The sequence below is a fragment of the Pseudomyrmex gracilis genome, unplaced genomic scaffold (assembly GCF_002006095.1).
Source record: "Pseudomyrmex gracilis isolate BER0280 unplaced genomic scaffold, ASM200609v1 scaffold_140, whole genome shotgun sequence".
Taxonomy (NCBI): Eukaryota; Metazoa; Arthropoda; class Insecta; order Hymenoptera; family Formicidae; genus Pseudomyrmex; species Pseudomyrmex gracilis.
The window spans coordinates 153,386-171,309 of record NW_018020724.1 but is presented as its reverse complement, the minus strand read 5'-3'; the positions used below and the strand labels follow the sequence as shown (position 1 = coordinate 171,309).

Below are 17,924 nucleotides of genomic sequence, written 5' to 3'. Positions count from 1 at the left end.
AAAGTCCGCGAAAACCACTGTGCGCAGACAGCACGCGTCAGCATCCTTGACCGTTCCCTGTGTTTGAAAATACGCGACCGAATATTATGACAATTTACGCTCGTTGACATGCGATACGTGTATGTTGCGTTCTCACTCATACATATATATATAGCCGCGTCTTTGTCGCCGCTCGCTTTGTTACGTTGTTGGTGATGAATTTGTGGGTGAATCATATTCTCGGTAACGCGATAAAACCGCCTTGATTCGAAATAATACGTAATTAAAAAAATGTAAAGAAGTAGCGCGTGCGCGATTCGACGGTATCGCGCAATTCGATTATTTTCGATTTAATTTTTTATTTCCGATGTATTGTTTCGATCTAAATCTCGATCTAGGACTAGATCTGTGCGAGACTGTAACTTGAGAATATCGAGAGAATATATATAATCGCGAGAGAGAAAATACAATAATCAATCACGGGTGTCGTGATAAAATGAATAAACATTCGAATCAAACATTCGAGATGTCGTGTCGTCGCGCGCGTGAAACTTCGCCGATACACGTCTCTGATTTAACATCGATTTATACGTTACTCGATATTTTATCCGCGACGACCATCGTCCACGTCGCGAGACACGAAAGTATGCGCGATATCTCGTACCTAGCGGCTTCTTTTTCAAAAGAGAGAGAGAGAGAGAGAGAGAGAGAGATATCCGGCCCCGCGTTCGAAATTCCCAGACGACTGGGTCTCTCGCGGCGAGAGAGGAGGAGGAGAAGGAGGAGGAGGGTTCACGCGTCTCGAGGGTTATCGGCGACGAAATGAATTCCTAAAACTCAATTAACCGTGGCCTCTTTAACAGCCCGGGCTTAACGAACGAGAGATGAAGCGGGTAATGAATGGCCGTGTTGCGGGATGCGCCTTAGTTTTCGATCGCCGATGAGCTATATAGTATATATATATATGTACGTACGTATATGGTACGCGCGCGGTCGTTGAGCCCCGAAACCGATACCCGTCCTAAGAGCATCGAGCGATACAACCCTTTTAAGTAGATCTAAGTAAAACGCTAGAAATGCAAAGGGATATAGAGCTAGGATGGTGCCTTTATCGGGGCGGGATATGTGATCGGTCTCGACGGTGACTCATCAGCGAGAGTTCCTAGACGACACACTCTCTTTTTACGTCAACGTCGTTTTTACGATCGGAAGAGAGTATACGAGAGTATCGATTTAATGTTGGTAACGTAATGCACCTTTAGAAGCAGTAAGTACTTATCGAGATTTCTCTCCGATTCTTCGGCATTTGAATTCTGAATTTATACGCGTAATCGAATATATCTTCCAATCTCACACGCGCGCATACACGCATATATTTACAGAAATAATTGTTACAAAATGTGCGCGATAGATAAAACTTAGATTTTTGCGTTGTAAATTAAAAATGAGAAAAAAAAGTCTCAAAAGCGTGCAAATGTTATTGTTGTTGTTGTAAAGAAAAATAATTAATCTCATTTATGGCGACTTGCTGCTCATATGGGATTCTCGAGAACCAACAAATCACCGTGGGCGGTTTTTCTTTCGCTACGATGATATTTGCTCATCTACTCCTCACTCTCTTTCTCTCTCTCTCTCTATCTCTCTCTCTCTCATCTCACCACTCTAATCGTTTTTTCCTCGCGGGGGAGATGACGAGCGAGCGTGTCAGAATGAATGTGACGCCGGCGGAACGTCGCGGCTTTCGCGCAAAAACTACGTCGCGTACTCTCGCGTGGCTCCTCTTCTTGTTTGTGTGCTCTTCTTCTCCTTCCTTATATTCCTCTCGCGTCTCCGCTCTCCCTTTCTCTCCCGGAGACTCTATCGTACACTTGACGCACGACAGTTCTCTACGTAGCTTTACGGGGCGCGTTTAGTCCGCTCGCGTCGTCCCCTTATCTCCGTTCTCCATAAACGCAACGACGTCGACGACTATCCACCACTTCACGTGGCACCAGCCTGGTGAAGTACTACTGGAAGGAAGAAAAAGTCGCTGGGGGGAGGAGTCGCTCGAATTAACAAGATAGAGTTCGCGCTAGTTCGAAACCAAAATAGTTTCGCGCTGTTCCGCTGTTTCTTCGCGAGTGACGCAATTCCAATCATTTTTACGCGCTAATTGCGACAAATTGAGATCGGCGCTCCGACGAATGTATTTCAACCGATCTCTGCCACAACGTAAAACACATGCATTCAGAATTCTTCCGTATCCTTCTGAATAATATCAAGTGTAAAATAACAAGACAACTGGGTTTTCTTCAACAAAATTCATTAATTTTGTCGACAACAGTAATTCAACTAAATTGCGAGGCGACTGATTGAAGTTGGAAAAGTTGACGTTTTACTCACAAAAGATGGAAATGTTTCTGTCATCAACAGAATGATGATGCGTCAAGCAGCAAAGCACCCGGATGAGTGTTTCTGTATGAAAAAAAAAAAACATGTCGCGATGACGAATTCGATGATGAGCCGTGTGAATTCGTGGAATACGACCAGAGGTAGGACCAACCCGGCGGATTAAGAGAGCGAAAATTACGGAGCGCTCTTCACAGAAAACGAATGACTGGCTCGCGTCAAATCTCAACGGAGGGAAGGAGATCGAATTTTTGAATCGCGCGTCTAAGTCGGCGACCGTTTCCGATTAGTCATTGATCCCGCACTCATTAGCGCGCACTCGAGTGTGAGTCCGAATTTATAATCTCCGATGCGTAGTATTGCAACTTGAAAGATTAAAAAAAAAAAAAAAAAACACCGCTCTGTGCGTGCGTGCGTGTGTGTGTAACACTTTAGATATTGCTCTGTTAACAGAACTATAGATTCTCTTGAGAACGAAATAAGCACATTTTTTATTTATATTAATCATGATTTTTATTCAAACAAGAAGCTGATAAGACTTTTCTAAGATAAAGAGATTAGGTTTTTTTTATGATTTTATGACATCGAGAGAGAAAGAAAGAGAGAGAGAGAGACAAGCCGCTCTGGGCGATAAGGTGCTTCTTTATTGACTTAGAGAGAGAAAAGCGCACGTTCAAAACTTGTAAGAATGCGCAAATCACGAATTAGTTGTATCTTTACTAAGCCGATTTGTCACTCGGCCGCGTCGTCGGTCGTGGCAAATTGCGCGCGTATTTGCAGTTCGATCAAGCTCGGTCAGTTAGCGGTCGAATTTACTGGTTCTAAATCAAATCGTGATTCGCGTTGCGTTTACTTGGGAGGGGGGGGGGTTTGTGTGATCCCGATCGCGGGCGATGCGCGACGCATTGCCGCCGCAATCGGTCACACGACAATTCGCCGTGGCCGTCTGGGGAATCCATTGACACACGTGATTTGTCGCAATTTGCCACACGGCTATATGGGAAAGCATTTCGTAAGCCAGGCTTTTGTGACCCGAGCAACGGCCAGGTGACTCTTTACCCCTCGGGGCGTTTTGCGTTGCGAGTCGGCTCGTGCTAGCGGAGGCATCACAAAGGTAATAAATTTCGTGGTTATATCCCGCGAATGGAGACGTCGCGTCGTTTTTATCTCTCGTCGTTCTCTCTCTGTCGTAACTTCGAGGAAACTGCGAGGAATAATTTATATATCAAAAGCGCGGCTATTTTTCGGCAAACAGCGCCGCAATATAAGCTACTGATATCATTTTCGTTAACCCGGATCCCCGGTGCATCGTCGATGCGCGTCAAAATTAACAAATTATACAATACAACAATCGCGTTTATCCAAATTTATCATCCGAAGGAGAATATATCCGTCCGTGTCAATACTCTCGTGGTTGATTGCCGCGCGATGACGCCAACCAATTTTATGATATATACGCGCCGGACAGTTTTGCGGTCGCGACAAGTGATCGATGGTGGTTGGCCTCATTATTAGGCCAACGCCGATGACGAGCCGATACGATCATCGTTACTCCCTCTGGCCTTCAGAAACGGGAGGAAAATCCGTAATATAACACGTAGTGTAGTAAAGTACACGGAAATCCGCGCTGTATATATATTCCGCTCTCGGAGGCGACAGGCGGTGTCCAGCTGAGAATAATCGGGCGCGTCGTCGTTTGGTAGCCGCGTTTTTCATCGGAGCCTATTCAAGTGTTGGCAGTTTTTCACGCGGCGGGCGACAAATATCTCCCCACCAAAATCCTCTTTGGATGATGAGTCCCCACGTGGTCCGGGATGTCACGCCGGGATGTCGGCATGATCCTCGCCGGCATTCACCGTGCCGATCCCGTCCCGGTGCGATGCTACTCAAAGTAACGTGTGTTGCAACGCAACAACTCGCGGAGTGTGATTTTTTCCGAATCCATCGCGAGCGACGCGCGATCGAGAGGTAATCTCGTAAGGGAAAAGTGAGTTCGCTCCGGCAAAATTTCGCCGCGTCAATTTGCCCGCGCGCGCGCAGAAGTGATCTAATTTCCCGCGGGTAATTTAGACGCGCGTTTCGATAGCGGACCGATGTGACGTCATTAAAATTTCGGCTTTTCCAATGTGATTTCACGTGAGGGCGTCGCTCCAACAACGTTTTCGACCGATCGCTCGTAAAACGCGAGGTGGAATCACCCGGGGCGTGCTCGCGACCGCAGAAATTCGCGCGTTACGTCAGCGTTAACGTCGATATCGCGGTAATCCAGGTTAAACCTCGACTCGAGAGCTCGCTTCTCGATAGGTGACGCGAATTCATCGTTTACACATTCCGTGTATATATGTATATATATATACAGGCTCTGTTTGGTGACCGGCTTGACTCCGCAGAATCGATCTCGATTGCGCGAGTGCGACGCGCCGAAATAGTGAAATCGACATTTTCTCTCTCACTGAAATTCCCCACGTGACGTAACGGGCGATCGCGTTTGTATGTGATTCTGGCAATTGGACCGTTTGCATCGATCAAAACGGAAGCACCAGAATCGCGCGCAATCGAAGCAGAAATTCGCGCACGCCGAAGTGTCATCGACTCACCGAAACGGTGTTCGTATAACCGTCATATCAATCATGGATCGTATATTATCGGCGCGGTTATAACGGAAAACCGCGAGAGAGAAATTCGTAACGGAACGACGTTGCTCGGAGAGTCTCGTTACTTGCGGACCGGCCGGCCGGTCGTAAGTCGTACGATTTTACAATACACGGACTGAGATGACACGCCGAGGCGGATGACTCGTAGCTATGTCCACGGCGATCATTGGGTGAGTTACGGCTAGGTTTGTTGTCACACGTTGACAAGTTTCGCGTTGCCTCCGGGATATCTTTTGGAATCCGATCCGATCCGGAGAGAAACGAATCGGTAACGAAGCGAACGCGTAGAGAATCGTTAATTTATTTTATTTTATTTTATTTTTTTTAATCTGATCTTAGTCTCGGCGTGCTAAATCACGTGTGCGCGTTGCTGTTGTTACATACATAAAAATAAAACTCGGAGAAACCGCGGATTTCCATTTTTAGAATATCACACGTGAAATCACCGTCTTGCTATTTCATCGCATTGATTTTGTTTTTACAAGAAAAATAACACGATGATGCGTTGGCAGTTGTTTTTGTAGTTCCGTGTGTGTGTATCTTTTTTTTTTTTTAAACCTCGCAGCTATCAAGAGATATTAGTGCAAGACGTAAGTAACGAACATTAACTGGATGCTGCGTCACGGACGTGCGCGTGACGTTCTCTCGTCGCGTGTGTGTCGGTGTTTGTCACGACACGAAACGTTCGCACGACGTCCCGGAATTTCACGACTCTTTGGAATTCGTGACGCGGCCACGTGTGTACGTATATATACCGCCGTGTACACGCCGCGGTCCCCGGCTCGCATCCACGCGACGGCACGCAATAATATTCAGCATCGACGTCTCGGCTCGTCGTCCGCGTCGACGCACGCGATAGCAAGTCTCGCCTATCAGGTGACCCGAATTAATTGCTCCAATTTGCGTCATGTCTGAATTATTCGAATAATTCGCTTTTGAGAGGAAATAAGAGTCGACGCAAAATAAAATTCCAAGTCATAAATTAACATCTGAAATGTGATTCGCTCGGCAAACGACAAGTATCATTTGATCTCGTCGCGAGTAACGAGCATAATCTCCGCGCTAGAATTCTTCTCGTCCTCGGCACTGTTCCCCGTACCGATGACACGTTTCACCCGCGTCCGTGAGTATCTCACGGACGACTGTCTCTCTCTCTCTTTCTCTCTTTTTCTCTCGACGCGCGCTCGGGCATTTTTTCTCCTTATGTAAAACGGCAGCCGGGAGAATCCGAATGTTAACGTTAACTCCCCGGCCTTTCGAGATGCGCGATTACCTTCGTCGCGGAAACACCGCGTATATTATCGCGCGTGATCCGAGGTGATCCACGGCCGTTGATGAAACGGCCTAGCAAAAAGGCTGTCAGCGGGATGTCGATGTGACTAAGTTTGCAATTATGTAAACCGGCATCCCGGTGAGTGGAAAATACTCGTACACCTTGGTTTAGAGGCGGTGGTGGTCTCTCTTCTCGCCAATGTAAAAAAAAAAAAAAATTGAAAAATCGATATTGACGCTTCTGACGTAAATTAGATACTTCGGTATGTGGCACGAAGATACGTTCCTCAAGCGCGGCTCCTCTTAACATTACAAAGTAAGGTACGTGTCACGTACTCGGAGAGACACAAAATGCAAACGCTTCTCATACGCGCGGAATTACGAATGTATAAATGCACTTTTTTTTTATCAAACTGATAAACACACACCTGATATAAATTAATAGTCTTGTTTACAAAGTGATAAAATTTTTTTTTCTCAATCTTATCCGCCTTCGTTATTGAACGTGGGCGGCCAGATAAAGTCGCAACCTCGTCGACGGGAATCAAACTTGTCCTCAATTTCCATTGAGTGATCCCATCTTTCGGATATTTTTTTTTTTTTTTTTCAAAAGTTGTTTTACGTGCGCGGAAGTCTCTCGGTTTAATAAAGCATAAATCGCGTTTCTTCGCGCGCGCGCGCGCGCACACACACGTCCGGCAACAAACGTCGAATCCAGTTGTGCATTTGCATCGAGTCGCCGCGCCGCGCTGCCGCAGTCGCGCCAGTGCAATTAAACCTCGAAACCCGAGTCGCGCGCGGCTGTGCGCGCTTACGACCTGATATATATCGCGCGGAGAGCGCGATGATGAATGCGCGCGGCAAAAGACCCGCGCGGCGAAATCCGTATCGTGAACTTATAGCGCCGCATCCCTCCTCGTCGGTCGTAGAATTGTTCTACACGCGAAAGAGAGAGAGAGGACAGCGAGAAATAATTTTTGCGCGAAGATCGACACTTCTGATATCCTTCCGCGAAAAAGAACAAACGCCGCGGAATTGGCGCTTTTTTTTTTTTTTAGCTTGCGGAAACGCAATTGTGACCGGAGGTAGGAGAATAAAATTAAATTAAATTAAAAAAAAAAGTTTAAATCTTGCTGCGGTTTTCCTGCGAGAATTTATTTGACTTAAAAAGGAATATAAAATAAATAGAGAGATATAAAGGTAAATCTTGCCGTGTGGTTTTTCTCCGCGAGAAGTTATTTGACAAAGAGAGATATAAAATAAAATGAATATTTCGAGAGAGAGAAAATTGCGGAACAACGTTTTGTGCGTTCGAAGAGAAGGAAGTTGGTGAGGGATGAGGCCTCGAAAAAGAAAGGCGCATTTGATCCAATTCCGAGCCAATAACCCAGTCGAATTAAAGCGAACGAAAGCTCTCTCCCCTGTATAACGTCTCTCTGCTCACCTGTGTGTTCTGTAACACGAGATCCATTCGCATTGCGCAACCGCTTGCGGCCCGGGCTCGCCGCACGTAGCTCGCACGTAACCGGGTTATTATTTACAAGCCGCGGCGCGCCGCGTCTCGCTATACTCTTGATTTCTACGATTCCTCCCGCCGTATATATCCCTTTCGCCGCGCACTATATAGCTAGCAAACATCGATTGATTTTAATTACACGAAGGCAAAATTCCCTCGAACTAACGAGGATATGTTTGTTGTTTTTTTCAGGTTACCACAGCTTGCCGTCTTAGCGAAGATTTTGTGCCTCCTGATGGTGAGTACGTCTTTTTATAATTATCGATTACGATAGTAACAAATTTAAGTTTCTGTTTGTTTTCATGTCAAGTAATCGCGAACATTTATAACGTGGCCGCGAGACGGAATCTGTTTGCATTCCCTGTAATTGAACGTTACGTGCAAAGTGGCCGCACAATTGGAACACTTCCCAGTACCTAATTGTAGTCTCTCTCTCTCTCTCTCTCTTTTCTAAGAAAATAAGTACAGATAAGATATATATATATGACGTTGTGCTTACAATTAGTTATCTAGGATTTGTTTTCGTTGTGCGCGATTAAATTCACTAGATTTTGGAACACAACATGTCGTGTATCATCGCTAGAGATCGATCTTGAAGGTGTATATAAGGAAAGACCAACAGCGGCGCGTTTATCGCGTTGTAATTGGTTCGTAATCTTATCTTAGAACGTGTCCGACATTTGTGGCATGAACCAATTGCATAAAGCTAATCTGATGATCAGGCCGCCGGCCTAGTTTCGCGGCGGGTAACGAGCGGCATAAAGTTTCGTACATACGAGAGCTCGCGGGCTGCAGTTCCGCTGAAGCCACAAAATTGCCTTCTTTGTTACCCGCGAATATATATGCAAAGGATATGTATGTATGTATGTATGTACGTACATACGTATATATATATATATATACATATATATATTGCGGACCGCAATCGCGCGAGGGTGACTAGGTCAGATCTGAGATATCCCCGGCACGAAGAGGTCGAGACCTGAGAGTATCGCGTGCTGAAACTCGTGCCAAGACTCGAGTAAATCGACGATTACGTCGGCACGCACCTCACCTGCCATAGATTAATGATCGGCGCTTCCACTCCTACGCGTTTTACAACACTGACAATTTATATGGCCGAGACCGGCTCGCTGCCGGCTTTGAGGCTCGACTTAACTCATTGCGGCGGTACGTTCAATTCCCCGCTGTGGCCGCCGCAAGAACGCTATACGTTTTGACGTCGATGGAATTTTTTAAGCACCCAATGACCGGTGTTTCATTGCGGAACGCCGCTAGTCGCCATCGCATTTTGATTAACTGCGCGCGCGCTCGTATCGACCTGCTCCTTTTTTCTCTTCCTTCTCGTCTTTTTTTTTCTGGGTTGTTTTTTTTTTTTTTTTTTTTTTTTTTTTTTTTTTTTTTTTCGAGTCATTTTTAAACGTCGCGACGCATTTAANTTTTTTTTTTTTTTTTTTTTTTTTTTTTTTTACTTTTATTTTTTCGAGTCATTTTTAAACGTCGCGACGCATTTAATCACACTTGGGCGATCGAGTAAATTGTTAAGCCAGTTTCGGCAATTAAGGCATTCACCGACACTTTGATTTATTCGACTATTAAGCTGCGCTTATGCGCGCTCTTTTGATCTCTTGTAATGTATTAAAAAAAATAAAAATAAAAAATGATTTGTCATTAACAAATTGATTTTCTATTTCGAACGCACGTCGATCGTACGGTTAATAAATCACGTCGGTGTGTGTCGTAAAATTTAGACATCGCGCATGACGTGTGTTATTTATGACGCTTGCGAAATTGATGGAGATCTATGCGCGCGACTTCGCGAAAATGATAAGAACTGATCCCCCCACACGACGGTCTCATTGCGCGGAGAGACTCGAATCGTATTTAAATGAGATTTATGTGTCCCCGATACCGGTCTTGAAGCGCGGCGCGCAGTAAACGGTTGGCCGGTCCAATAAATAATTAAATGGGTGGTCGGTTGAATCGCATGCGATAAATTTAGACGTCGCATGGTTGAGGAATAACTGCCCGGTAAATCGCGACGAGCATTAATACGTTCTTTCTCTCTTCCTCTCTCTCTCTCTCTCTGTCTCTCTCGCCGACTGTCGCCTTGACGATCACCGTCCGCTAGGTGAGAATTTAATGAATGGCCGATACATAAAATTGCAAAAGCTATTCTCATCGACAATTGTCATTATTTGTTTGCTTCTTTACGGTCTGGAAGTACCGCGTCGCGATTAAACGATAATGCGAATATCGCGCTGATGACGCGCGAATCAATTATCGAGTCAATGTTTTTTCTCACTCCGCCGCATCTTCAGGATCACGCGCGTGTGTGATGTAGCTATGCAAAAAAAAATTTTTTTCGCATTATTCGCGCCGCGAACGCACTCGTCGCTACTCGTCGCGAGTGTATCCTGCCACTTAACTTTGTATGTTAAACAATACAAATACGACGCGCGTTGACGACAATAATTTAGATGTTTACCGAAATGATAATTTAGAAGAACATATAACGTCAAAAGATTTGACATCAAATCCAATGCCAATATAATATGTGTATTATACATGCAGATTTATGCGTCATTCATGCGTTACAATCGTTCGTTCGTTCGTTCGTTCGTTCGTTCGTTCATACCGCGAGTAGTTTCTTGTCAGTTTCCATATTTGTCAAATTAGTGAGCATTGCAACGGACATCGTGACATTGTCGGCGCCACTTTTGATATAAACGAAACGCCAGTTTCGCCGACTATTAATGGATGGCTCGTGTTCACTCGTTAACGAGGTCTCTCTCCTGCCATTCAGAGCGTGCACCATCTTCGTGTGTGCGCGCGGGGTCCGACACGACGCGCATCTTTATCCGCCGCGAAGGATCCGAATCAACGAATGACTCGATGTTGTGTGATATGCGAACCGATCGTAAAAACCGACCGTGGAAAGGATTTTTTTCGACGGATTCTTTAACGACTCTCATTTCGGTCGTCGCTCTGAAAACAAGGCGCGCGAAATTCTTATCCCGCCAACTCTGGCTTTCTGTTAATCGAGAAATCGGCACAACCTCCCCGAGGAACGACAACAAAGCGCGAGAATCTAATACTTCGAATCGAAACTGCTCTTCTTTCATTACTGTCTCTCTCTCTCTTTCTTTCTCTCTCTCTCTCTCATATTGTTTTTATTTATTTTTCGAATAAACGAATACAGTAATACCGGGCCGTCGTCTTTCTTTCTCGATCCAAACGTATTTGAGGTCGCGCGGACAATCTCGTTTTCTCAAAATTATTCTCTCGGTTATTATCTCTCGGTTATTATCTCTCTCAACAATAAACATATAAATTGCACGTTTTAATACTTTGATACGTGTTTCCGGCGTGTGTTTCAACTGTTTATTGAAAATCGCTGTATACAAACTTTTCGAACGGGACCCCGATATATTATTTTAACCGTTATCTGAATAATTCATCAAATTGTCGGATATAAAACTACGCTCTCTCTCTCTCTTTCTCTTTCTCTTTTGCGAGACGGAACTAACGCGGATCATAAAACGGGCATCTTGAATACGGTTCTCTTATAAATCGTAAAATATGTCACTGATTTTGATTTTACAACGGGACGGAAGTTGCTGCTATCACCTAAATTTTAAATCACTTTATTTTTCAAAATTCTTCTATATTTGTTTATTATATTGGGGTCAAAATTATACTTGCGCAATTTTGGTAAAAAAAAACGGACTCCTCAATTTAGCGAAGTACAAACAGCGACTACTTCACAATTGACAGCGTGTGGGACAGCGGAATTTGTTGGAATATACAATGTGGCTCTTTTGTAAAATTTGCAGGTGGTGATGTGCGGGGCGGTGCCGGCGATGGTGCGCTCCGTGAGTCTCTACTCGACTTGCAGCAGCGGCAATGTTACCGTAACACATCGCTCGATCGTAGCCGCGGGACGCACCGAACTCAATGCACCCTACCGTAAGTAAGACCTAATTCATATATATACCTCTTTACCGCGCGCGCTTAAACAATTTTTTACTTTGTTTCCTCTCTTGAGAGGCGAGCGACGCGCCATTTTCCGAAGTGCCGCTAATGTAACAGGAACTTCCACGCAGCCCGAGAGCCCGGGGCGCTCTTTTCATTAACTTCCATATATATAGGATCCGCCACTCTCTCTCTCGCGAAAGCGCTCTCTTTTGTGGCGGTTTTTCCCTTTCACGACGAGTCCGCGAAATTTGCGGGAATTTTTCGCTCACGATAATCCCGGGACGAAACGAGCTGTCCGCCCTACGCGCGGCGCGAGTACGCGAGGCGGTTCCTCTTGAGACGATTGCCGACGAGGAAGGGGACGAAAGGAAGGTTCAGAAGGAGGGAAGAAGGCTCGCTTGTGCAAACAGAGGAGCCAGTTTTCGCGCCGCACGCTGCGCGCCGCGTCTGCACCTCCCCGAGATCCATCACTTTCGCGTACGTACCTCCACCTCCTCCTCCTCCCATCATACCTGCCCCCTTTTACCTCCTCCTGGCTCTTTCTTGCCTTTTGCCTCCACCTTTTCCCTCTGTGTTACTCTGCTCTCTCACCTCTCACTGCGCTCAACCGCCGACAACGAGGCGCTCTCCCGACCGAGGCGATTACTCAAAGCTCCTCTCTCGCGCGCGCGAAGCGGAACGGCGCGCGTATCCGGGGGATTGAGACACTGTGAGAGCGTCCTTGAGAAACTGTGTGCCACAGACTCTTCGAGGAAGAAGACGCGCATCGGAGAGAACGAGTCTTCGGGAGAGTTTGATTTGTGTTTCTCGAATTACAATTTTCGTTCCACACGATTCGCGATAGATCGCGCGCAAAATTCCCGACTTAAGCAATTCCCAACTCGAAAGCAAATTTCTTATTACCAACGCTGCACACAGACACGGACACGCGCATGTGTAGCAATGTTTCCGATGAATTCTAATGAATAATTTTATTACACGCCGATATAGAGAGCGATCGCGCAGATAAAATAGTATCGCGTAATTATACGCATTCATGATTTTGTTTTTTTTTTTTTTGGAATATGAGATTATTGATCCAATATCGATGAGTGATATCGCGTTACATGTGTTTTTTTAATGTATTCAGAGCTGTAATTGAACTGGAATCGCTAATGGTAAACAGGCGTGGAAAAAATACTACGCTACGTTGAGAAGAAATACGTTCCGGAATGATAAGTCACGAGTATGCGTCAGAAATAACGCGATAATTACTATCATCCACAATCAAGGTAAATAATAATTATCGACTTTTCGTTGTACCCTCGCGTGCCCCCTCCGAGTGCAAACACAGACGCGATTGGCGGTGACACGCGATGCTTATATACTTACTTACGTGACGACGACGCATACTTAAACGACCCCAACATCCCGCGCCACTTGGCGATCACCGGATGTCCTTCGGATGTCTGGCGCAATCCCGCGCGAATTTCGACGCGAGAACGAGGAAAAGACAGGATCTGTATAAAAAAGATAACACGCGTGTACAAACAGGGAATTGTGCGCGGGGATTCCGTCCGAACCGGAATTTAATTATTTCAGTCGCGAGCTCCTCTCTTTCTCCCTTTCTCTCTCTCTTTTTCTTCTCTCTCTCTCTCTGTCTCTCTCTCTATCTGTTATTACCGCGTCAGTCTGATAAACCAGGCATCACCTGTCGCGCACCTTTGATCCATCCCGGGATACCTCGCGCGTTGCACATCCCCCGTGTCCGTCCTGATGATGTTCCGTCTACTGTGCATCGTCGGAGGAGAGGACGATCCCTCGGCGCAACGGCCAATCGTGCGTTTAGGTGTTAATGACAGGGTCGCTATTATACGCGCGCGCTCATAACAAGAGAGAGAGAGCCGCGCGTCTCTCCCCCTTTCTCGTGCTTTTTCCCTTTTGACTTTTTCTTGCGCTTTACACGCTCGGTACCGGCCGTATTCTCCCTCGCGCGCGTTTTGTATTATAGCTTTCATAACGCCGACGCCGCGAAATTGTAGCGTCCCAGTGGTTCTCGTGCTCAAGATCTTCGCGCCAAGAGATCGGATTGTTTTCACATCTAATAGCAGCATCGATGCTTTTTGCGCGTGATTGTGCGAATATTTTGTTTGTTTGTGTTTTTCTTTTTTTCTTTCTTTATTTTTGAAGAAGTAACGAAATTTCCAAGTCCATACAATTCCAAGACTTATTTCGGAATCGAAACAAAGGAAGATACAAAAAGCAAGGTTTAGCCAATTCGTTTGTTTCAACGTGATAGAAAAAATGAGCGAGTAGTTGCGAACCCGTAACGAGCGGCGAATTGGTTTCTATATCGCGGGGAGCACGTAGAAGTAATATATGGGATCCATTCTTCTCTCCCTCTATCTCGCTCTTTTCCTCTTACGCGCGCGGGCCCATCCTACCAGTTATTATCCGGGGTAATCGTGCCTAAAAGCCGGTGCCCGCTTTTGATTAAAATTGGCTTTTAATTCATTTGGCAGCCTCTAATCTCGCGGCGGCTCCGATCAGAGAGAACCAGAGCGAGAGAACGACGAGCCGGGGAGGACGGGGAAGGGAGGGAGGGAGGGGCGGGAAGTTGAGGGAAGAGAAGACAGAGGTTTGAAGCGAAAAATTTAGTGGCTTCCTCTCTTCATTCCTCGTACGCGCCGCGCCGAGCTCGCGAGTGCGCCATGAATAAATTCCGATCTGGCATCTTTCGCCAAGATATATTACGCCGATCGATTGCGGATAAGTCTCTCGTGACGGAATACGACGTGGTACGACGTGGTTTCTTCCATGTAAATTTTTTTTCTTAAATTTTGCATCTCGCAAAACTATCTTGCAAAGAATTTAGACACGTAGAAATTATGAAACGAGCAACACAAATAAATTTTTTGGTTTGTCATTATCTTTTCATCGAGTATCTTCTTATCTCGAATCTTCGATTCGAAAGTTCGAGATTTTTTATTTACAACTCTGAATCGCGGAATTGAAGAATTTCCGCGCACACAAGGAAGAGAATATAAATTTGTCGCGTATTTCTCTCAATAAGCTTTCTATATATTTCACGAAGCTCTGGGCTCCGAAGTGGCTTCAGTTGGAATCATTTCGTTTATCGTGTTGTGGACTTCAGACATCTCGGGTGAGAGAAGATTCATTGGCCGAAGAGATGTCCGTCAAATGGACGATTGAAATCAATGCGCCTGTCTCTCGAAACTCTCGGTGCGTCTCTCGGCAACTTGCTAACAAACGCGTCAGCACTCGAATGGCGCGCCCGGTTTCTCTCGTTTCCTTTCTTTGATAACGATAACCATCATTTCGAGACGAAGTGACAGAGTTTCGTCGCGATTGCTTCGGTCGCCGACGCCACCGCCGCCGCCGTCGCCGCCGCCGCCGTCGACGACGACGACGACGACGACAACGGCGACGAGGCACCGGAAATGTGAAAGTTCGGTAATGGGTAACTGGAGCGAGCAAATACGGTATAGAGGACTGTGTGAGAGAGAGAGACACACTAACGTTGCGCGCTGCGCCTTCGGATTGTTATCATCGTATCTTTTTCGGTCATTGTGCCGCGGATATTACGCATGCCTAAGATTCGAGTGTCACAAACCGGAAGAAAGAGAATATCTCGATTCTCTTGCTCGAACAGATTCCGACGACTTGTTTGCAACAGTCGCGATATCTGTATTATCATGTAACGCGTATTCCTGTTCTTTCTTTTGTTTATTATTATTATCGATCGAACGATTCAATTCTGATCAAAATTCCACGTTTCTTGTATAATTCATACGGTGTTTGTTCCGATAAAGTTTGCATTACAAAAAGAGCGTCGGACAAATGTTCCAAATTAAGTTTTAATTATCGATATGAAAAAATTATCAATTTAACAAAACATATGTTTATTGTTAAACAATTGTAAAAGGATTTTACAAGGATTTATCTCTTCTTTTTGCGCGTAATAACAAAAACTAATTTCAAAAATTTAAATATATAATTTTAGCAATTAATTACCGACTGATTGATTGCGACCGATCGGTTGGAAAGATTGTGATTTTTCTGATCGAATATCTTCGATTCATTGAAATTACTAAATGCAGCATCCGCATCGGCATTTATGTGATTGATGAAGCTGTTGAAAAAAATGATTTATGTTCTTTGCTTTTCGAGATACATCTTGTCATTTTATAATGTTATTTTTATTGATACTGATTAAAATTACAAGAGTACGTAAGTATGTACTACTTAAAGCAATTGTTGTTGAGATATTTTGATCAATGTAATTCGCGATCTCTCCGTATATAAGATATTAACTCAGATCCGGTTTATAAAACATGTGTGAATTTATATTAAAACGATTTTTTTTTACGATATATTAAATAGTCTTGTCTTTTTACCAACGCGTTGTCAGAATCGGCGTCCCTTTGGGAGGTAGAGTCAATTACTAAAACGTAAATGGCGCAATTAATTGGTGCATATTGCAGTCCGCGCGTATAATAGGCCAGGGAGACGACAGTTCGAAATTAAGATCTCTCTCTTTTTTTTTCTCTCTCTCTCTCTCTCTTTCACTTTTTTCGTTTACTACGACCTGCGCGAGGCGATGAGAAAAGGAAACGTCAGCGGGAGGACAATAAAGGAAGAAAAAGGAAAAAGAAACAGTGAAAAGAAGAGCTTTACGATGCAGTTCGAGAACATTCTTGATTTCGTTGTTGGAGGGACATCGGACGAAAACCACTTGAATTTAACGAGGCTCCGGCAAATGGGTCATCCCTGCAGACTCGTCTTCTTTATTTTCTCTATACCACTGTGAAGCTCATGTAGCCGCTCTAGTAGCCCACGGACAAACATTCGATCTCGAGATTGCGTCTGTCGTCGCAAAGTTTTCGAGAAAACGTTTGCGATCACATCTAGACAAACCTATCGATGAAGAAACTTTTTTGCCTCATACCCGACATATGTCGGATTCAAGTATCCGTCGGGTTTTATTAAAAAAAAAAAAATTACATATTTCACTATCGCAAAATTGACATTTTAAATGGAGAAGAAATCAAGTTAGAATCAGTTCTGATCCAGTTTCGAATGCTCTAATGCGACAATAAATACACATCTTCTGTGAATATTTCTATTGCCGGAAATGAAAACAAAAAAAAAAAAAAAACCGTCCATCGCACACCTGTATCTGACCCGATCCCCCTTTCCATCATTCGGCGGACAAAGGGTGTCTCGGCTTGACGGAAATTTCGTAACACACCAGGTAAGAAGGAAGGGTAGAGAGAAGAGAACGACGATCTCTTCTCTCTCGACAGCGCGCGAGAAAGAAAGAACGACGCCTGCACCGGCTACAGTGCAACATGCACTTCGGGGTCGAGGCACGACAGGATCCGCTAAGTGGCAAAGCACACACCGGACGGTCTGTGCCTCCTTCATTAGCACCAACTAGCCTCGGCGGCAGGTTTAGTCGAGTCTTTTCTTCTTTTCTCGGTGCCGAAGAGAGCGCGCCCGGTGCGGAGAGTGGGGTTCCCGACGTCGTTGTAGGTACAACTCGCGCCATAAACCTCGACGAGGTCTCTTCTCGGAAATATGCCAGCGCGCATACCGGCAAAGCACAAAACGGTTCGCTTTGTGCATCCTGTCGCTTGTCCTCCGAGATCGTAGCAGCGCGCTCCGCGACGCTAGGAAATATTGCAAGGGTTTTTCTCTCTCTCCCCGAGAGAGAAGAGTCGTCCTTCCAAGTTATTCTTACATTTACAATGCGTATTATTTCGCGTCAAGTTATTTTCCTCGAGCCTGTTAGCGACACGTTCCGCCCGGCGATATACTCACGTCGCGATGAGTGTAATAACCGCGCGACGCACAATTAAATCCCTCGTGGCGCATTTATTGACGTTTATTGTTATAAACGGATCAGCGTCGAAATTGTACAACAATTCGATGTTGTTAACACACATTTAAAATGTTAAAGCATGTTCTATATAAAAAAGGGCACCGAGAAGTGCGCGTTTTGGAGCCGAATGTATCGCATCTATTGTTGCTTCTTTTTTGCGTTGCCGATTGGTTGGTTGGTTGATCGAGTCGAATCGAATCGGTAAGATCGAGAGAGTAAATAATGAAAAGCGATATTGAGACAGTTCGTCGTA

General features: G+C 45.1%; 1 protein-coding gene across 1 annotated transcript in view; it reads left to right on the top strand.

The window, feature by feature from the left end:
• LOC109857030 (fibroblast growth factor 18) overlaps window positions 1–17,924 on the top strand; it is a 107,808-nt gene that overhangs the window by 85,804 nt on the left and 4,080 nt on the right. The window contains exons 2-3 of the mRNA XM_020432887.1: window positions 8,002–8,047; window positions 11,646–11,778. Of these exons, the coding sequence (XP_020288476.1) occupies window positions 8,002–8,047; window positions 11,646–11,778 (179 nt within the window). The remainder of the gene's footprint in view (window positions 1–8,001; window positions 8,048–11,645; window positions 11,779–17,924) is intronic.